Source organism: Acanthochromis polyacanthus, chromosome 4 (assembly GCF_021347895.1).
Source record: "Acanthochromis polyacanthus isolate Apoly-LR-REF ecotype Palm Island chromosome 4, KAUST_Apoly_ChrSc, whole genome shotgun sequence".
NCBI lineage: Eukaryota > Metazoa > Chordata > Actinopteri > Pomacentridae > Acanthochromis > Acanthochromis polyacanthus.
The window spans coordinates 41,020,485-41,041,210 of NC_067116.1; the positions used below are offsets into that span (position 1 = coordinate 41,020,485).

The 20,726-nt window shown below is 39.8% G+C and overlaps 1 protein-coding gene across 3 annotated transcripts in view; it reads right to left on the minus strand.

Annotated features, from left to right (window-relative positions):
- Positions 1-3,568: 3,568 nt before the first annotated feature.
- The window catches only part of ghrhrl (growth hormone releasing hormone receptor, like), a 30,208-nt gene continuing 13,050 nt past the window's right edge, over positions 3,569-20,726 (minus strand). The window contains exons 2-13 of one of the 3 annotated variants that reach the window (XM_022203816.2): positions 14,958-15,060; positions 14,357-14,464; positions 13,034-13,125; positions 12,123-12,226; positions 10,744-10,876; positions 10,417-10,570; positions 8,962-9,022; positions 8,620-8,689; positions 8,223-8,314; positions 7,375-7,504; positions 6,590-6,631; positions 3,569-4,834 (exon numbers count right to left, since the gene is read on the minus strand). In XM_022203816.2, the coding sequence (XP_022059508.1) occupies positions 4,733-4,834; positions 6,590-6,631; positions 7,375-7,504; positions 8,223-8,314; positions 8,620-8,689; positions 8,962-9,022; positions 10,417-10,570; positions 10,744-10,876; positions 12,123-12,226; positions 13,034-13,125; positions 14,357-14,464; positions 14,958-15,060 (1,191 nt within the window). In that variant the 3' untranslated portion in view covers positions 3,569-4,732. Of the gene's footprint in view, positions 4,835-6,551; positions 6,632-7,374; positions 7,505-8,222; positions 8,315-8,619; positions 8,690-8,961; positions 9,023-10,416; positions 10,571-10,743; positions 10,877-12,122; positions 12,227-13,033; positions 13,126-14,356; positions 14,465-14,957; positions 15,061-20,726 lie in introns of all 3 variants that reach the window. The other 2 variants (XM_022203815.2, XM_051947240.1) reach the window with 2 other exon arrangements.

Below are 20,726 nucleotides of genomic sequence, written 5' to 3' on the forward strand. Positions count from 1 at the left end.
TAGAAATGCTGAGTAAAAGACGCGCTTAACAGACTTACCCGGCTCAGATTTACCAAAGAGAACTTTGGGTCACTGGAGACAGACAGAGACCTGGAGTTTTTTTTTTTTTCAGATGACAAAACGCGATCCTGTCCCTGTCTTCTCCAGATGCGGATTCCGCGCAGCTGCACGCCAGCTCTGCGTCAGTATAGGGGGCTGTACGATCCAGCAGTGACTCCACATCCTGTCCAGGAAACTCTGCACTTCCCATTCCGCAAATCCCAAACCACCGCAGAAGAGGAGCAGCAGTGAGGCCTGCGGGCTGCTTCTACATGGCCCTGCTCTGAACCCTGACACGGAGCTCATAAACCAGTTAGGAGCAGGTCAAAGACGCTTCACCGGGGAGTTAAAAATGAGTTATGAAGGTAAAATAAAGTGATGAGTGTCAAAGATGAAAGCTGGTGACTCCGTGAGGTAAGTAACCTTTGGGAGGTAAAGTGTAGAAACAACTCTTCTGTTAAAATGCCAAATATTTCAGGGTTTATTTTGTTATTTGAGACTAAATAGGTCCCTCTACCACTTATAGAAATAGGGTTCCTATTAAAACATTCAGCCCCATTGGAGTTTTTGAAAATTTATTGTTATTTCTTTTCAACATTGAATCTTGGCCAACTTAATGTGCCTTTTACGACAAGCATTTACAAAAACAAACAAAGAAAACATTCTATCATGTCAAAATGACAACAATTTTTACAATGTAATTACTTAAAAATATAAAATGTTAAACAACTGTGTAATAACCTGCAAAATACGAAAAATACCTGCAGATAGTTAAAAGATGTGTTTTATAATTATATAACTAGTGAGAACTACTTTATCCATGATTTTTTTATTGTATAATATTCTGTTTACTCAGCCAGTGTATTTTTAAGGTGTTTGAGTGATGTATTGTAAACCAATAGGGTTTCCGGTAAAGCTGCACTATTAGCCAATCAGAACACTTTTCGTTAGCAAGTGAGAACAACAGGAAGAGAAAAAACGGCGCGACGTCGGAGCAGAGGACGTGGTTGAGGAGAACAGCAGAGGGAAAACCAGGGTTTAATGTCGAGGTGATTAAAGTTGTAGAGTTGCATACTTTAAGTATTAGCACAACTATTATTTAGCAGATTTCTGTCTTGTGAAAGTTGCACTTTAGCGTCTCACTATACTGAAGTTCAAAGTGAAGTGCAGCGAGGCTAGCTGCTAGCCGCGGTTATTGTTTTGTTTACTAGCTTGAAAAAGTCTAGGCATGGACTCAACCGTTAGTTACAAACACCAGCCGCCACTTTCACTGAGGAGGATCGGGGGAGCTGAGGACTTTGCTGGAGGACGGTACATGCTAATTAGCCTGTTGCTAATGCTGTGAGGAGGGACCTCGCCGCTGAACCTGCATGGACACACGGACGACGCTGTTGCATCTCGCCTGCTGCCGTCAGCTCTTCATCTGGGATTTGTGAGTAAGAGGAGGCTTTTTCTATGAGGCACAGAGAGGGTTGTTTATCCTATTGAGTGATTGAAGGAGCATTTGTTTTTATTTGTGCACTAACTAAAGGGCCCCAACACAACTGAACATTGAAAACTGTTGATACCGTGACTGCTCACACATTGAGTGAAGTTGCCTTCGTTGAAGGTATATGTTCTGTTAAATATTCCGTGTATTGTTGTCATATGTTATTTGGTTGACCTGCGTAATTTAGTATCATTTGACTGTATTAACATTTTTCACATTTATTATTTGTTTCTGGGGAAATACAAATATAGCTCATTAGTTTTGAGTTAAGTAGTTCCACAGTGGAGTCACTGTGCTATTATTATTCTTTGTACATTTTGCCTTTTATAATACCACCTACGTAAGCAAGGGGATTTAGCCAATTCAATATCAACTGCTAAGCACTCAGGATCCTGTTCATTACGGCTAAAATAGTAACCTAGCCTAATAATATACTTCCAGCACCAGGAAGGGGTTCAACTGATTGTTTAACATTTTGCCCATTTTAAAATGATTCACCTCATTAAACACAGGTGCAGACAGTTAGTGCTATAAGTTACATAATTAGTGAAACAAAGATGATTTGAGTGCATCAACACCAAATACTTAACTCCATCACAAACATATCGTCCCCACGGGGAAGCATGGTGGTGGCATCATCATGTCCAGGCCTGCTGCGACCCCTAAAGGTGAAGGGTGGAATCAATGCAGAAAAGTATAAGGAAATCCTGGAGAGTCGTCTGATGCAGTCTGCAAGAGAACTTTGACATGTGGGAAATTTTGTTTTTCAGCAAGACAGTGACCCAAAGCAAACAGCCAAAGTGAGACAGAAATGGTTTAAAGACAGAGTGGATGTTTTGGAGTAGTCGAGTCAGAGCCCAGACCTCAGTCTAATTTAGAATATGCGGTTGAACTTGAAAATAGCTGTTGGTTCAGGATTCCTGTGCAACCCGACAGAGCTTGAACCGATTTGCAAAGTAGAATGGGGTCAATGGGGTTATCTTTTCTAGTGTACTTAATGTAAATATATAAGTTTTTCTTGTTTTAGTTGTTCAATTTATAATTTTAGACCACTGTTAGTAAAAACACGATTTCTTCTAACTTGAGCCACTTTTACTTAAAATGATGAGTTGAATGGTTGACCAGCTGAGAGTTTATTCAACTCATTAAATTGAGTTTATAAGAAACAAAGCTTGCATATATGCAGCAGACTTTCCAGAACGCATTGTTAGAGATCTTAAATTCTCAGAATCTTTAGTTTTTAGTGGTTTGTGAAAACAGACTTGATGGAAACTTGCTGTTTGTGGTTCTTTCTTTTCATGATAATCAAAATAATTCTAACCAAACCAAAGGTTGATGCTGAATTCGGTCCGAGAGCAGCCTCACAGTTTGTCTTTTTACTGACTCTGGTCAAAAATGAATGAATGGAAAAACTTGTCAATGATAAATGTAAAAGAAAAACAGATTTGAGAGTAACCGCTTTCTGTGTGACAAGTACATTTTACTTAATATCTCCTCTTTATTGAACTTGTTTTATCAAGTTCAGTTAATTTAACTCAGTTTATTTCACATTTTAACAGATCAGAAAACAACTTTGAAGTAATTAACAAACCAATGTGCAGTAAATTCACATATTTTAGGCAACAGAGGAACGTTTACAGTGCACACATAGACTCCTCCACAGCTTAACAGCTCAGTCACAGTAAAACTGGAGATCTAGTCGACATAACTGCTCATTTCTGCACGTGCTTATCTAAAAAGTGCTTTTAAACAAGTAGATTATTTCTTTTACAGTCAAATTTATTAAGTTTTCCTTGTGAAGCAAATTAGATATTTTACAAAACTGTTCCATGGGGCTTCATCACCACGAAAGTTAAACAGTGTTTCTGCCCCCAAAGTACTTTAGAAGTAATCATGTAGGATTCTACTATCAACACATATTGTATCTGAATTACATTTTACTGTTGTAACTTTAATGACTTTAATTTTTATTGCTGTTTATAGCTGCCAGCTCATTCTTTGTGAAGGAGGTTGCAGAAAGCCCATAATTACACACAGCAGATATGTTTATGCTTTAATTTGCAGGAGCCTGATACTTTACAAGGTACTAAAACGTCACAGAAAGAGGCACAAATAAAGCGGCAACGCCTGAAAGCAGCTACAGGGACAAGCTGCCTAGCAAGAGTTGATACATTCAGCTTAAGGTGAGCAATGAATTCACATATTGGTCCAGAGCTAAACAATAATTTTGTGTCATTATGAAGCCTTTAATCTCGATGGAACTGTTACATCAAGTACTGTTATAGCATTTATACTTAAACAATAATATGACACTATCACTAGGATTAGGACTTGTTTTCTACTCCTGTGCTAAAGAGCAGTTGGCAGTGAAATGCAGAGTGGGCTTTAACCTTCACAGTATACAGCATAGTGGGGTTGGTTCAGTAATCTGCATTTGAGGCTTAAAAGCAAATAAACACTAATTCTAATAGCTTCTGTACAAGTTAAAAGTCCACGAAAAATGCTTCAACATATCTACAATGAACCCCCCTGTGTGCTGAACTATCAACACATACTCTAAATTCTAAAACATAATATTATAATACAAATAAATAATAGGAACAAAATGAAAAAAAGAGCCATTTTCTGGTCATTCGGGTGACCAGAGTGGAGTCACTTGAGAAACAGTCACATGTTCAGCCGATTAGACGACAGCACTGGTGACAAACGCCATCAAATTCCTTGCATCTGCATAATGAGTGCATTAAAATGCAAATGCGACACGATAATATGTAGTTTCGTTGGTTGAAAAGGAAAACCTGATGATGCATTTTACTTGCTAATTGATGGTCATGTAATTATTCAGCTCATCTAAATGATCATTCTTTAATTTCACCGATAATGGCTACAAGGAAATCTGAAATCTGATCTTTTTAAATGTGTTGCCACTTTGGGAAATGCATATAAAAACTGGCAGGAGCTGTCATGTAGGAGGAATAAAATGTCAAGCGGGTTCAGAGTTATTCTCCTTTGAAGCGTTAACTTCAGTTCCTCCATTCTGGCTGACAGCGTGTCAGTCGTCATGCAGGTTGGGATGACTTGCGCGTTCGACAACCTTATCGTGTTTGTTGTACGGCTCGTTAAAGAAGATGACGTGTGCAGAAGAAATTCTCTGTGAAAGTTTCCAAAGTTCCTTCAGGAAGATGGTGAAGGCTTGTCGGGCCTCTAGAAGGGCGTATCCATCTGGCTGCCCTTTGCAGCCGGAGACACGACACCATAACTCCTCTCCTGCCACCGGAACCACTGCATGTGGACTTCTTTCTGCACCTGTCAAACAAAAACATCCACAAATGATCAATCAGGAACAGTTCATGGAAAAATCTACCAATGTCTCCCACCTTGACCCTTCTCCCTCTGTACCTAAACTATTCTCTGATACAGTCAGTCACATTTTAACACTTGCAAATGTACCTTTTGGCTGTGAAACACACAGATCAGGCACAACATCATGACCGCTGACAGGTGAAGTGAACAACACTGATTATCTCTTCATCATGGCACCTGATAGTGGGCTGGATATATTAGCAGCAAGAGAACATTATGTCCTCAAAGATGATGTTAGAAGCAGAAAAAATGGGCAAGTGTCAGGATTTGAGCGAGTGTGACAAGGGCCAAATTGTGATGTCATGACTGGATCAGGGCATCTGTAGAACTGCAGCTGTTGTGGAGTGTTCAGTCTGCAGTGGTCAGGATCTATCAAAAATGATCCAAGTAAGAAACAGTGGTGAACTGGTGGCAGGGTCATGGCGGCTAATTCTCACTGACGCACATGGGGAGCAAAGGCTTGCCTGTGTGGTCCGATGCAACAGACGAGCTACTGTTGCTCAAGTTACTGAAGAAGTTAACGTTGGTTCTGATAGAAAGATATCAGAGGAAACAGTGCATCGTAGTTTGTTGCATTTGGAATTGCACAGTTGCAGACCAGCCAGGGTGTCCGTGCTGACACCCGTGTACACAGCTGAAAGACCAACAATGGGCATTTGAGCATCAGAACTGGACCACAGAGCAACGGAAGAAGGTGGCCTTGTCTCATGAATCACGTTTTCTTTGACATCACGTGGACGGCAGGGTGTGTATGCGTAGCTGACCTGGGAACACGTGGCACCAGGATGCATTATGGGACGAAGGCAAGCCGGCAGAGGCAGTGTGATGCTTTGGGCAATGTTCTGCTGGGGAACCTTGGGTGCTACCGTCCATGTGGATGTTCGTTTGACACGTACCACCTACTCAAGTATTGCTGCTGACCATGTCCACCCACGGTATTCCCTGATGGCTGTGGTCTCTTTCAGCGGGATACATTCACCGTGCCACAAAGCAAAAATGGTTCAAGAATGGTTTGAGGAGCACAACAATCAGATCTCAATCCAATCCAGCATCTGTGGGATGTGCTGGACAAACAAGTTCGATCCATGGAGACTTCACCTCACAACTTCCAGGACTTAAAGGATTTGAAAGTATTCCTCTGGACTTTGTTAAAAGTCATTTGATTCTAAAGAAGTCTATTGGGAACTCTTTTCAGATTTGGTTGGTTTTACATGGAATGACTCATCAATGTGCTGTTTGTTGTTTTCAATTAAAAGCAACATTTATTGTTTTGTTTGCTAAAGAAAGAGTCTAGGGAAATACACTTATTTGCTTTTCTTGTTCAGTGTTGGATCAGAAAATCCGTCTCTTATCATTCTTTTAGATTTACTGTAATGGCTACAACCTGCATCCACTTTTCAGTAAAAATGGGGGAACAATGTCCTGAGTCTGTCTGCAGAAAATCCATCCACCAGCACCTCCAAACATCACTTTATAACCTGTGTATTACTGGCAATTTTTCCCTCGATGGAGCATTTTGTGGCAAACTATTGCTTTGCCAGGAGAGATGAAAAAAACTGCTCATGGCCAAGAAAAAAAGATCTGAAGCTACTTCCTGTAAAATGGAAAAAATATTATTTTTACACTTCAGTTTTTGTTGGAATTTAATAAATAAGAATACCTTGTGAGACGCCTGAGAGAGGTGCGTCTTTTACTGACCTCTTGATTGAGAAAGCAGTAGAGGATCGCCACCAGAAGACCCTGAAAAAGAAGGTTGTAATCATTAATATTTAACGCTAGTCCATGCTGTTAAAAGGTCACCCAAGACTCTGTCGCTGGTTCACCACTGTTCCTTCCTTGGACCATTTTGATAGATCTTGAACACTGCAGACTGAACACCTCACAGGAGCTGCAGTTTTGGAGATGCCCTGACCCAGCCATCTAGCAATCACAATTTAGGCTATTGTCAAACTCGCTCAAATCCCGATGCGTGCCATTTTTCCTGCTTCTAGCACGTCATCTTTGAGGACAAAAAGTTCACTTGCTGCTAACAAATCCAGCCCTCTTACATGCACCGTGATGAAGAGATAATCAGTGTTATTCACTTCGTCTGTCAGTGATCATAATGTGATGTCTGATTGGTGTAGTTCTTAATACACCAAATAAGCTGTCTTAAATACACTAACACACTGTGTTCATGCATACACTTGCTATTTTTTTTCTACTAGATGTTTATATTTTATATGGGCACATTTCCGACTATACTTTTAAACATGTTGTCCAATTGTGTGAATGCTCTGACAGGATTGCTGCTCAGTGTCACTGTGCAGTGATAAAACAAATCTATTCTATCCTTTCTAAATGAAGTGCACTGATTTCGATTGATGTGATTCACGTAGAAACACAAGCACACTTGAGAGTTTATTATGAGATCCTAGAGCCGTTAGATTGTGCAGCATGTGTGATATAACTGGAATAGGGAGTGTATTAGTGTGTCTGTGTACCTGGAAGGATCCCATGCAGAGCTCGATGCAGAGACGCAGGTTAACATTGAAGTAGTCAGGCAGAAAATTGAAGAACATGTAGTGAGTGCCAAACAAAGGGATGAGCAGGAGGGTGGACTTAGTGAGGCGTCTGTTGCAGAGAAGAGAGGAAATAATAAAGGTGCAGGAGGTGAGTCTCTTGTTGCGTCGCGTCTCGTGTGAACGCAGATGGATTAGTGGTCAGATATCAGTGAAGAGGATACTTGTGTGTGCAGGAAGCAGCAGGTGCATGATTGAAAATAACTATTAAAATGTGTGTGCAGAGGTAGAATGATGTTTAGAGAAACCTCAGTCAAGCATTACTTACCTGACAATTAGTAAGTCATTTTCACATGAGCTGAATATATGTGACATGCATGAAGTATTTGAGTGTACTGTAATTTGAAATTCCATTAGCCTCTTGGTACAAGAGTTACACTAGATATGGTCAGACTGACTAATTCTACAGTAGTTCATGATTCATTCCCTCCCCTGCTGTGGTGTACCAGCAGTTTGTTTTTTTTTAACTTTCATTTTCCTCCAACATCAAAGTGTCCACTTATCAGAAAGAAAAACTACCAAAGAGTAAAAAGCAGTATATGAGAACGTGTCCATCCAGACGGACAAAGCTTAAAAGTTCAAAATAAACACAGACATGACTTTGAAAATCCCCCAAAAAACTGTCTCGGGGAAAAGATGAAAGCTAAATTTAATTAAAGCAAATCTCAGACTTAAAGAATCGATCCTTTCTGGTAAAAAATAAAAACACATCTGCTGTCCTCTGTAGTGTCTCTTCTAGTTCAACAGTGTGTCTGCAGCTGAAGGATTACCTGTACTGAGAGGAGTTATTGAACTGGATCAGCCGAGGATTGAGCTTCTGTATCAGGATTCTGATGATATTAATGAAAAGCATAAAATTGACCTGTTGATAGAAAAAACAAATATGCAGAATCAAGAACAATGGAATAATGCCTTGACAGGTAGCAACTATCCCAAAATGATGCTTTCAACAACATAATTATCGTTGTTGTCATGGCAACAATATGGGCAGACAAGTGTTTCATGGACTTGAAAGCAGTTTTTGGAGCTCTATTCTAATGGGATAAAAGAAGTTATGTTCCCTCCAGTATGTCTCTGAGAACATAAAATAAGAACGTGAACAAATATTCCTGGTGTATAATCAGCAGTCCAACATTTTGTTTGTAACATCACAATGGGAACATTTACCGCTATTGAGACGACAATCGGTCCTTTGATGATCCACCAATAGGGCGAGTCCTCGTTGATGTCCCAACATCTGGATGAGATGACATTTTAAACTTCAGTTATTCTACAGAAGGTCTCCTACATCCTCACATACTTTGAGCTGAACTGACTGCAGAATAAAATAACCTCTGAGTGCAAATTATAGAAGTAATTACAAAGTTAAGTACAGAAAACTCCACTTCTATCTGTATTTATATTCCTGCACATCGTTAAAATTATTTTCATTGTATACTTTAATGCTTCACTGTGCTTCTAACGGTGACTTTTATGATATTGACTTTGGTAATGGAAGTTTATACAAACTCTGTGTCCTCAAAGTACACTCTGGATCCAATCCACAGGACTATAAAGAGCACAGGGACACCTGTGGAAAATAGCAAACCGATGTCAGTGAGAGAATGAGAGATGGTTGAATTGTAATTACAGTAGACAGACAAGATGCGAACCTGTTTGAATATCAACTTTTCTAACATCCGCACTCATCTGTGCGGCAAAAACTACAAGGAAATGAGTTATTTTTGAGGTTTAATGCACTTTATATCTATAGTTTGCGCAATATAGGTTGGCTCTTACAGATTCTTTCTTATTAATTACACTCAGCAAGTAAAGTGGCAGCGAACATCTGCTATTGTGTGCAAGGACCCTTTTCATTTATCGAGACCTTGAGAAACCAACTCGAACACCGTTTCAAAAGACAGTCAACCTACAAAACGTGATGAATTACATTAGTAGCGATCGCCTCAGGGACGTACACTTTAATTTGGTTTGTTTTCCTCCCGACGCTGCCGAGCCAGGATAATTTTTAGCTGTTAAAAATAATAAGCTGAAGACATTGGCTGACGGCAATCTGTCTTGTTTAATTTTTGTCCCTGAAGACTCCTGCAAAACTTCGCTGAAGCAAAGAAGGACGGCATAATAAGGTGTAAATGAAGATAACTATTTTAAACTGATCTGCTTATTAGGTTTGAAGTTGTTCATTAGATTTTGGAAGATGAAATATCTTCCTTCCTGTGTCAGTGTCAGAATGAATGCACAGATTGACTGTTTTGTCCTTGAATTATTGTCATAGACCCAGTGCTAGAATATCAATGAGAGTAGTAGATGTGATATAAATCAATTACAAAGTATTGACTGTTCACATAACAATTCTAATATTTCAGGAAAGTAAATGTAAAAAAGAATATTAAACTCGTAAACCCCTTATACATTTTTAATAGAGAACCTTCACTGTGGTGACATTTGTGGACTGAAAAACCAATAAACCTGTTAAATCAATTTTTAAAAAAGTTGTAAAATCTACATTACAAGGCAGATTTTTTTCCAAAACAAAGAGTTATGTATCAAACTACGTGCAAGTGAGATGGACTGGTGAATGCAAATCACTCAGTGCCAACATCTGTGCCATCAGAAAAGAAGAAGAACAGATTTTTAAAAAGCTGAAACCAATTATGCACATATTATACTGTCTGCATTGCTACAATAAACAGCAGTGTCTTGGTGCAAACCGATGAGTGCACTTGCAAACTGTTCAGTTTCTATTAAACTGTACTGACTTTAAATCAGACTTGGAGCCTCAAAAATCTTTTAAAAACTAAGTGCCTCAGTCTTCTTAAGCTGCCAGCTTCATTTTGTAATCCTTAAAAACTAGACTTTAGAAGCACAGTGCTTTACATTTTACACTTTGCAAGCGCAAATGTGTAGGAGACTGTAATGCGAGTGTAGAATATCTACAATAGCTCTGCGTGTTAAAATTCTCACCCCATCCCAGCAGGCTGAAGCCCCAGAGGCATCTGCGGCTGTGATAGAAAGAGGAGAGCAGCAGGGAATTGAGGTAGAGCGCCTCCACCAGGAGCCAGAAAAAATTTGCCATTACACAGTAGTGACAGAAGACCACAGAGACCTTACAGGCAAACTGGACAGGAAGAAAAACAAGGGAGGAAGAAGAAGGACAGAGAGGAAAGCGTAGGGAGGAATTAGTGTGAGAGGAGGCGCAGCAGCTTGCATTAATACGGCAACAAGGGAATCTACCCGGGGGAGTTTCTTAATACGACCGAGAGCCTCTTGTCATGAGTGTGATTATCTTACTGTGGAGAGGGTGCAGTGGTTGGTGTCATCGCTGGAGAACAGAGTAGCGTCCTTTATAAACACCGCCACAGATTTCAGGATGAAGGTAACAAACAGCTGGATGTGAATCAAGTTTCTTGCGCAGCGCAGTTTTCTGTTGAAAAGCAGGAAATATACAGAAAATATATATAAACTATGGTGCTACATCGGACACAACACACATAAAACGGAACAGAATAAGTTTGGCTTTTCCAACACAATTTTATGTCTTAAGTATAGCTATAAAGTCTTGATTGAAGTAGAGTTTTTTTTTACATTGATAACATGTCCCAATGGTGTTTTTTTTTAATATATATTAGAAGAGTGAAATAAGATAACACAACACCTAAGCATTTCCTCCAGTTGTATGGAGCTGATTTTTTTTATATAACTCACCTGTTTTAAAATTATATTAAGGTTTAAAATTATTAAATATTAAGAGTATGGCTAATTTTAATCACTGGGGGGAGCCTTGGTTAGCCTAGCCGCACTAGACCCATGTTTCTGAAGACACAAGGGTCTAGGGCCGCTCGACAGGGAGGGAGGCGGGCTAAAAGGTTGTCTTTCAAATCACTCTGCAGCAATTGGGTAGGTATACAACCAATCAGTGCAACAAATAGGCTGACGTAGTTCCTAGAGCGCCGGATTGTGGCTAAGTCCCATTGGCTTCCCAACCAGTGGAGCCAACTGGTATATTAAGGATTTGCCATATCCCGTCGGCATAAGTCCCAATACGTCTTTCTTCTCAATGAAACACTTCAGTGCCGTCCTTTGTTCATCTTTCAAGTTGAATTTTAGCTTCAAATCTTTAAGGGCTGTGGCCAAAGCCAAGTCGAAAGATAACTGTTTATTGTGCGCCGGTTGTTTCTGTCAGAATCGTCGCACCTCTGTCGTCACTTAGTTACGCCCACCTTCTGACTCTACACTTCATGGTGATTCGTCCAGCCAGTTTTAGGAGAATCCAGCCTCGAGCCTTATGGAGGGTAACTAGACCCACCCTGGCAGAGAATTAAATTCGTTGCCGTGGGTTGTCTAGCGCGGCTAGGCTAAGCCTTGGTAGGACAGCCAGTGAAATAGAAGCAACTGTGAGGCTTCCCTCAGCTCCTTCAATGCAATTTTTTTAAATTAGCTGGGAGTTACGTGGATTCTGGCACTGCAAAGATTTTTAAGTTTACTAGACCATTCTTCAAAATCACTGTTCAAGAAACCATTAGGTGACGTCATGGGGGATTTGTTCATTTTATCTACAATCATTGATTGGATGTTGATTATCTCATGTTTACCAAAATGTACTGTTTACTAATCAAACACATTTTCCCCAACAACCAGAACCTGTTTTATCTAATTTGTACACACTTTACCTGAAGAGCAACAAGATCAGCACAGCAACAGCCAGAACCACTAAAGAGATGCTGTAGCCGATGGTATATATCACCTTTACTGTTGCAAAGTATGACTCTTCTGTCTGAAAGCAGGATAAGAAAGAAGATTTTTTTAATGAAAGGACACTATACAGAGATATCAAAGCTTTCAAAACACTGTCAGTGCTTCAAAATGAATGTAATTTCTCAAAATGACACCAAATTATAGGCAAGTCTGAGACTAAACTGCAATGAAGAGATGAATGTGGAGGAACTGCAAGAAAGCTTTTTCCGTATTTTAAAATCTTAGTCCAAAGACAGGAAAATTGGATGAAGCAGAAGACTGGATCTACTTCAAAAACTACATGAAAAAGGTAAATAATTACAGTAACATCAAAACTTGTAACTTCAACTCAAGCTTTTAAAACATTTTTATAAAGATAAAATATGCTCTATATAGCACAAAAGTTAATTTCCTTCAAAAACCATGACTGAGCACCTTTCTCTCCTTGTGAAACAAGATAATGCCAGCTATTACCTGGTTTTCAAATCTGGCATGTTTACATTTGAAAAGACATTTTCCATGCTCTCATAAGAATGTCAAAAAATGAATCTCAAAGAAACAGAAAGCTGGAATTGGTATGACATTTTTTACTTCATTACAGTCCCACAAGGGTCAAAAATTTTACAAGAAGCTCCTAAAAAATGGCACATTTTTCTTTTCTAATTTAGCTTGTTTTGGGAGTTCATTTCTGCAGTGGAAACAGGTGACTCATTCTGTTGTTTGCCTCCTCACTGTCTCTGCTTCTCCTCCAGTTTCTAATTTTCTCTGTTGACCTCTTTGCTCTTAATCTTTGGTCTGCCATTCCTCGACCTGACCCCTTTACCTGCCTTGCCCCGGCGACCCTCACCTCAGGAATGTCATCATCCACGTTGCACGCGATATGGTACGGCGGGAAGGGCCTCGACCAGCCTCCAGTGGTGCAGTTTCTGCTCACTGACCCTGAAAAGAAAAGGACAAGACATCAAGAAATTACCATGGCCATGCAGGGTTTAGAATCCTGATCAAGATAGGAATATATTCAGGTATAAAGCTGTTCATTTTCCTTTTATTACTTTGGTTCAGACTGAAAAATCTCAACAGCTATTGGATGGATTGTCATGAAATTCAGTCTTAACAATGTGTCACAATCAGGATGAATCACTTTGGTGACTTTTACATCTCAGCTTCACCTGCAAAATTGTTATTGTACCTAACATCAGCCCAACTTAGTGGATCATCTTTTTTGTATACAGTACAACAATACTTTTTTTTGTTCTATGAACCTCTGTGAGATGAATCCTTAGTAATGTCTGAAGAAAACATAACTGAGAGCAAGTGGCAAGCTATCGGACTGAAAATATAAACCAGTGCCAAAAACTGCAGTTCCCCGAACAGCCACTTGAGACTGACTCGAAAAGTGAGTCAATACCCATAGACTGCCATGTTAAAATGCCCAACTTTACAGCAGAAACAAATACATTTACAGTCTGGTACCAAAACCTACTTTGGTATCTGACTAATTTTACACATTCATGACAACTGTACAAAGCTGTTTTTTTTAATATAACTTGTTTATTAAAATTATATTTAAAGTTTTACATTATTACGTGTGTGGCCACTTTGAATTACTGTTGTGTGCCTTTGTAGGACACTCCATGGCCCAGAGATGACTGGTGGCAGCTGCATTTACTCCTCAGCTTGTTCTGCAAATTTGATATTATACCTAAAATCAGCCTGAATTTTAAGGATATAATGTAGTTCTTATTTTAAAGTCATCATGCAAACCTTATACATGGCCAGATGTTGCTCACAGTCTTTCCATCCCAATCATCCATCCGATTTACACTGAATTCAAAGCCTCACTGTGCCTCTTAGTCTTGTTCAAACACATAATAATACATAATACATGTACTTCTTGTTTGCTCATTTTCTCAAACACGATAGGTGCACACCCCCAAAGCTGCAAACTGGTTTGTTAGAAGAAGCTTAATTGGATTGCAGTCTCCCGTGGCAATCTGGAAAAGAGATCCGACTCGAATCCACAACACAACGAAATTAATGATTAACTGAGAAGGATAAGCAAATAAACAAACCACTCTGTGAACTCACCGGGATCAGAAACACTCTTTGGTTTCAGTAGAATCATGATTACGGTTAATCACAGTTCGTGTTCATGTGGTTTTACAGTCACCTGTGTTGTTTTTGAAGAGGGAAAAGACGGCAGGACAAGCTCTGTGGATGGTTTCTCCGGTGACCGCATGAGGCCAGCAGCTGACTGCATCCCAGAATGGATGACAACCTTTTTGGAGAAGGTTTGGGAGAAGAAAGGAGAAAGATTTTATAAATCATAAACTGTACACCACCATCTGAAATATGCAGTTGAATTATATACTCATTGAGATCCCGTGTAGGTAAATGGTGTATATAATGAACAATTTTTCAAACCCAGAACACCCACTTCTGTGTACATAAAACAAAAATGAGAAAACACCGTAGCTACCCAACCAAGACCTTTATCTTGAGGTAGATAAGTACATAAATCCTTAAGTAACTATCCTTAATGGTCTTGTCTGCAGATACGTCCCAGTAATAGATCACCCACCGTGTTTTCGTTCCCAGACAACTGATGATTTCCTGTGAAGCATTTGTTCCACCTTCAACTCTTGTACTTAATGTGAACATTTGCAGTATATTTCATACCACAGTTACAGCCACTCTTGAATTTAGAAGAGCTGCTACTGCTGCTGTAATGGTTTCAGAGCGGTTGATTTGAAAAGGAAAAAAAAACACACCTGTGCTTCTGTTTCCTTGCTCAGAAATGTACTGAAGGCAGCGACGTTCCTCTTTCTCCAGCTGAAATATGTATTCGCATTCAGGGTGCAGACTCGACAGAGCCTGGAGTGGGAAACGAGGCAAGAAGTTTGGATTAGGCTCGATTTTGTGGCCACTTACCTTCTCATTGCATGAAAAGCCCCGACACAACTTTGAAACTAACATATGTCAGCTTTTAACCCTTTAAGCTTCAGTCAATTCCAGCCGTTTTCAGTACAAAAAATCGCTAATATTCTATTTTTAAATAAAAAAATTACGAAAAATACGGGGAATATTGGACGGGCATCACGAGGTGCATTTCCTTGAAAATGACCGATTTGGGGATTTTATACCGACTTCAGGACATGTTTTGGATAAAATAGTTCACTGGCTTGTTCATCTGGATGTAAAAGGTTGGATTATGGCCGTTTTTGTGGAATTTTTTTTTGTGTGTAGCAATGAACCCGGAAATGTGAGTCGCGCTGTGTGCGTTGAAGCCGTGTATAGAGAACGGATGGATGAATATTCGTTTTTGTCGGACAAATGTGTTTTTCTCACCCGCTGTAGTAATCGCATCTGAAAGTGGTTTATACCGGCGGATTCATGAGAATCTAAGCTTTCCATCGGCGTATAGTGTTTGTATAATCGTGTTTGCAGCCGTCGGACATTCTTGAAATTCCTATGCAAATTAGTAGGTGTACCGCCGGCGGTACACCTCCGACGCACTGAAGCGTAAAGGGTTAAAGGCCGTGACCCTTTTGATTTCTCACTTAAACTGTAAATCTTTGGCAAAATATACCTATCGATTCCAAGAGGGGTCGTGGAAGTTAAAAATCAGTTGTTGCAATCTTGCAATCTTGCCCTATAGAGTGTGTGAGTACTAAATTCCAGCACACAAAGATTATTCCCTAACTGAAAAGCTTTTTATTATAGCCAGGAGTATGGAATCGTCTTTTTTGTATAAAGTCCAAGAACACTGTTTTGTTGCTCTATGGACCCCTAAGAGTTGCATCCTTAGTAAAGTCAGAATTGAAATGTAATGTAATTGAATGAAAGTGACAACCTCCTGGGCTGAAAAATAAATTAATGAACCTGCAGTTTCTCTAACAGCCACTTGAGGCAGACTCAAAAAGTGAGTCAATCCCCATAGACTTCCATGTTAAAATGTCCAGCTTTACAGTGGAATCAAACACATTTACAGTCTGGTACAAAAACAATTTTAGTTTCTGTAACTAATTTCCTCATTCTTGACAGTGGCACCAATCTGATTTTTTAAATATGAATCAGCTTTTTAAATCATATTAAGGTTTAAAGTTTTGTGTTATTAAGGACGTGGCTGCTTTGAATAATAGGTGGGTGCATTTGAAGGACAGTCGATGGCCCAGGGGAACTGCATGAACTGCCTTAGTTCCTCCTTCTCCGGCTGAAACATTTATTCAGGGTCCAACTTAGACTGAGCCTAGAGTAAGTAAATAAGGCAGTAAGGTTCGATTAGATTTGATTTGTGGCCACTTAAGCCATCATTATATGAAAAGCTGTGACACGTACATGAAAAAAAATGCAAATTGGTTTTTCAAAGGCAGTGACTCATTTTGTTTTCTAACTAAAATTGTCAACTTTCAAAAAACACACATATGCTTCTGGGCTGAAAAATGAAACCAAAGCGTCAGAAAAACTTTAGTTCCTCTAACGGCCGCTTGATGCAGGCTCCAAAAGCGAGTCAATCCCCAATGTCCAACTTTACAGTGGAATTAAACACTTTTACATACTGGTACAAAAAACTGTTTTGGTCTCTACAACTAATTTCCTCATTCTTGACAATGATAGGTGTCCAAATTTGTATATGAGTCACTCATTTAATTTATTTTAAGGTTTAAAGTTGTGCTTTATTAAGGGTCTTGTCACTTTGAATTATATGTGTGTACCTTTCTAGGACAGTCCATGGCACAGGAAACAAGGCTAGAAAGTCCAATTAGGCTCAATTTTGTTGTCACTTAACCTCTAGTTACATTATAAAGCTGTGGCGTGCATGAAAATTGTGCATTTTGTTTTTTGAAAGCAGTGACTTATTTTGTTTTTATTGCAAAACACAGATATCGACTCCTAAAGGGACAGGGGAAGTATAAAATTCATCAAATTAGTTTGTCCCAAAGGTCGCTGATGTTTATCGTGGCCTCTAACAACGCTGCGCTCCGTCCATTTAGTCCCGATCAGAGATTCCTCCGTTAGTCTGCTCCTGCTCGCTCCACAGAATAACTGGATTTGCATTTGACTTCGACCTAACATTTATTTCAAGCAAATAAGAAGATCTTGTTTCTGGGAAGGTAAAGGGCTGATGGAACGTAGATGTCGAATGGAAGAGGGTCAACGGAAGGAATCCAGGGGAGGAGGAAGGATTGGACTGTCGCGACTATAAACTGTCAGTATGCGTTGCAGTAATTCCAAAAAGATACGAGAGATCAAAGTTGTGTAAGAATTCACATACCGTATTTTCACGACCAAAAGGCGCACTGTACCAAAAGGCGCAGTCTCAGTTATGTGTGCCATTACTGTATTTAACACACACATAAGGCGCACCTGATTATATGACGAGGGTTTTATATACAATCCACGCCCACACTTCCCCCTTTAACGTTCTCATGGTGGTCCTCTACTACGTCGGCCTTACAACAACAACACACACACAAGCATACAAGTGTGCGTATTTAAAAATAGAGCGGGAGCAAAACTGAGTTTGGTTGTGCTTTATTTAAGTATTGATTACAAAGTACTAACATTTTTTTAATCATCAATAGTCGCGGGCATGGTAAAACACACGGATTAAACAAGCACACAAGTGTGCGTATTTAAAAATAGAGCGGGAGCAAAACTGAGTTTGGTATTTACATTTTTTTTTACCGGTAATCGTCATCAATCAAACCCATGGAAGTCCTCATCCTCTGTTTCTGAATTGAACAGCTGCGCTAAACCTCCATCAAACATGCCAGGTTCACTTTCTTCACTGTCAGAGTCACTTTCCGTGCCGTGCGGCGCCTCGGAAATGATGCCGGCTTTTGCGAAAGCTCGAACAACAGTGCCAGCAGACACGTTTGCCCAAGCATCTACAATCCATTGGCAAATTGTGGCGTAATTCGCCCGGCGCTGCCTTCCACTCTTAGTGAAACTGTGGTCCCCATCGGTCATCCATCGCTCCCACGCCGCTCGCAGCCTTACTTTGAACGGCCGGTTCACACCGATGTCCAGCAGTTGGAGTTCCTTTGTCAGGCCTCCCGGAATCACAGCAAGCTCAGAGTTCATTTGCTTCACTTGTTTTTTTCACATCGGCTGTGAGATGGGCACGCATAGAGTCACAGATCAACAGCGATGGTGATGCGTGGAAAAAAACACCTGGTCTATGTCCGCCTTACAACAACACACACAGGACGCACTGCACCATAGGGCGCGCCGCACAATTTGAAGAAAATCTAAGACTTTTATGTGCGCCTTATAGTCGTGAAAATACGGTATTTTGCTCGGCATGCACTCATTACGCCGCGCAGAATATAGTTAGAGACTGAATATCACAGCAGACGTTTCTGATGGAATGAAAGTTGGAGAGCAGTGACTGTTCCCAAAGGAGGTTGCGTCTTGGTCACAGTCTCAAGGAAACTGAGCTGTGTGGATATGAATACTAAGAATGAGTAATGCCAGTTGATTGTGAGGATTCTCCGCATGACAGGAATGCAGAAGAAGACACTTCAAAAGGAAGAAATGGACCTGAGCTGAGTTCAAAACCTCCGCGGCTGATTTGTAGTCTGCCGTCACACTCTCCATTCAGCTTCATACTATTCATATTTCTACTTTTTCCCCCGCTACATTCTTCTACCTTTTACAAAGACCACACATGGATAAATCAACAGCATGCATAAAAACACAGCAGCTCTTGGTTTCAAGCAAAATATGTCCTTATATACATCTTATTGCATGGAATTAAGCTTGTCACTAGAACTCTGAAACCCTAAAAGTGGCTGAATTTGTGCTGGAGTTTAGAAGACTGACTGCATCACTGAGGGTTAAATTTAAAAATGTCATTTATTTTATTGTTTTATTAATGCTGCCAGTAAACTTAGGCCATCTCAATCTAAAGGTCAGAGCAGCAGACTGAGTCTCATTTTGTTACCAGTGACAAGATACTGCATTTATCTGGTTCTTTTTTTTTAACTGCCCACTTCTTCTGGCATCTCAAATCACTGAGAGGAATCATATAGCGCAAGTCATCGTTTACAATGACGTCAAGAGTGCAGTCAGCAGAATAAAACGCCAACAATAAACAAGACAACAACGAAGGAATGCAATTACAAACAGTCCCATTCAGGAACGATGTAGTCTGCTATGATGGATTTTAATTAATCAGCAGGTACAGTTGCACCAGGCTTCGGTGTTTGGAGCACACTGTTCCACAATATTTCCCTCTGCACATGTATGACCAGAGTTAGAGCAGTCAGTGCTGTGTTTATCCCTACAACCTGACTTGACTTAATATGGAATTTAATGATACAGTTTATCTTCCCCAGTACACTTCACACTTCGCCAAATTACTTCCTAATTATAGGAACCATAAAAAAATATATAATTAAACCTTAGTTGATCAAATGACATTCTGTCCACTTCAAATCAGCCCTTATTTTATCTTTAAAAAGCTGCAGATCCAATTAAACATTGACAGCTCAACAGACACCACATAAATGAAGTCGTTCATGTTACTGATACACTTCTGGCTCAGACTTCTGTCCTTGTTTCAGCTCATTTCCATCTCATTTAAAAAGACCTGAGGGGAAAACAAGTCCTCTGACAAGATGCTACACATCTTAATGAAACAAACCCTCAGAAGATAAATTCCTCCCGGACCCCAGAGGCCTCCTCTGAGGAGTCTCCACCCCCCCCCCCCCCCCCCCCCAGTCACCGGCTTTCTGAGTGTTGTTCGATAGCTGGTTTCCGTGCTAAAAATATGTCCATTAAACATCCATATGAGTTTCTCTGTAGGAGGAAACATCTGCAGCTGCACAGCGGCACCAGGAGCAATTTCATGAAAAAAAAAAAAGAAAAATTACGCTGGTGTTCAAAGAAAGCTACATCTGGGAATTTCACATTTCAAATTTTCTTTCAATGTTAGGTTACATTCCTGATTGGCATCACAAATAGGAATATAAATCAAAGATAGTTAAGGCAGAGACAAGAAATATTTGGCAGGTGGTTTCAAAATATTCCAACCGCAACAGTTGCAAGACATTTTTGATAAATGCAGCATTTATAGCATCAAGCTGCTTCAGTTTATCATTTAGATGTCAAACTTAAAAAATAAATAATTCACAAGGTACAATTCAGACAAAACAGAGGAATGGCTCTTTATATTTGGGGTATTTAGTCGAAAATTGCGATTAGACGTGGTGATACACTTTTTTTTAACACCACATGTTGAACAGATATAGCTGTTTTGATAGTATTGTTCTGTGCAATGATTTTGAACTGAGTGAAGTGTGGCATTATCGCCAAATCTGTGATGATTTTCAGGGTTGTTGCACCAAAACTAAAGAGGGATTTCAAAGTAGCCTCAGAAATAGAATAAAATGCCATTAAAGTGATAATAAAGGAAATGTATGGATTTCTTCACTTTAAAAATTTATTTAAAACATGGTTTGAAAGGCACAAATTTCCTCAAATATTTCCACAACGGGTCAGTTTTATGTCTAGATATGACATCTAATCTCTTT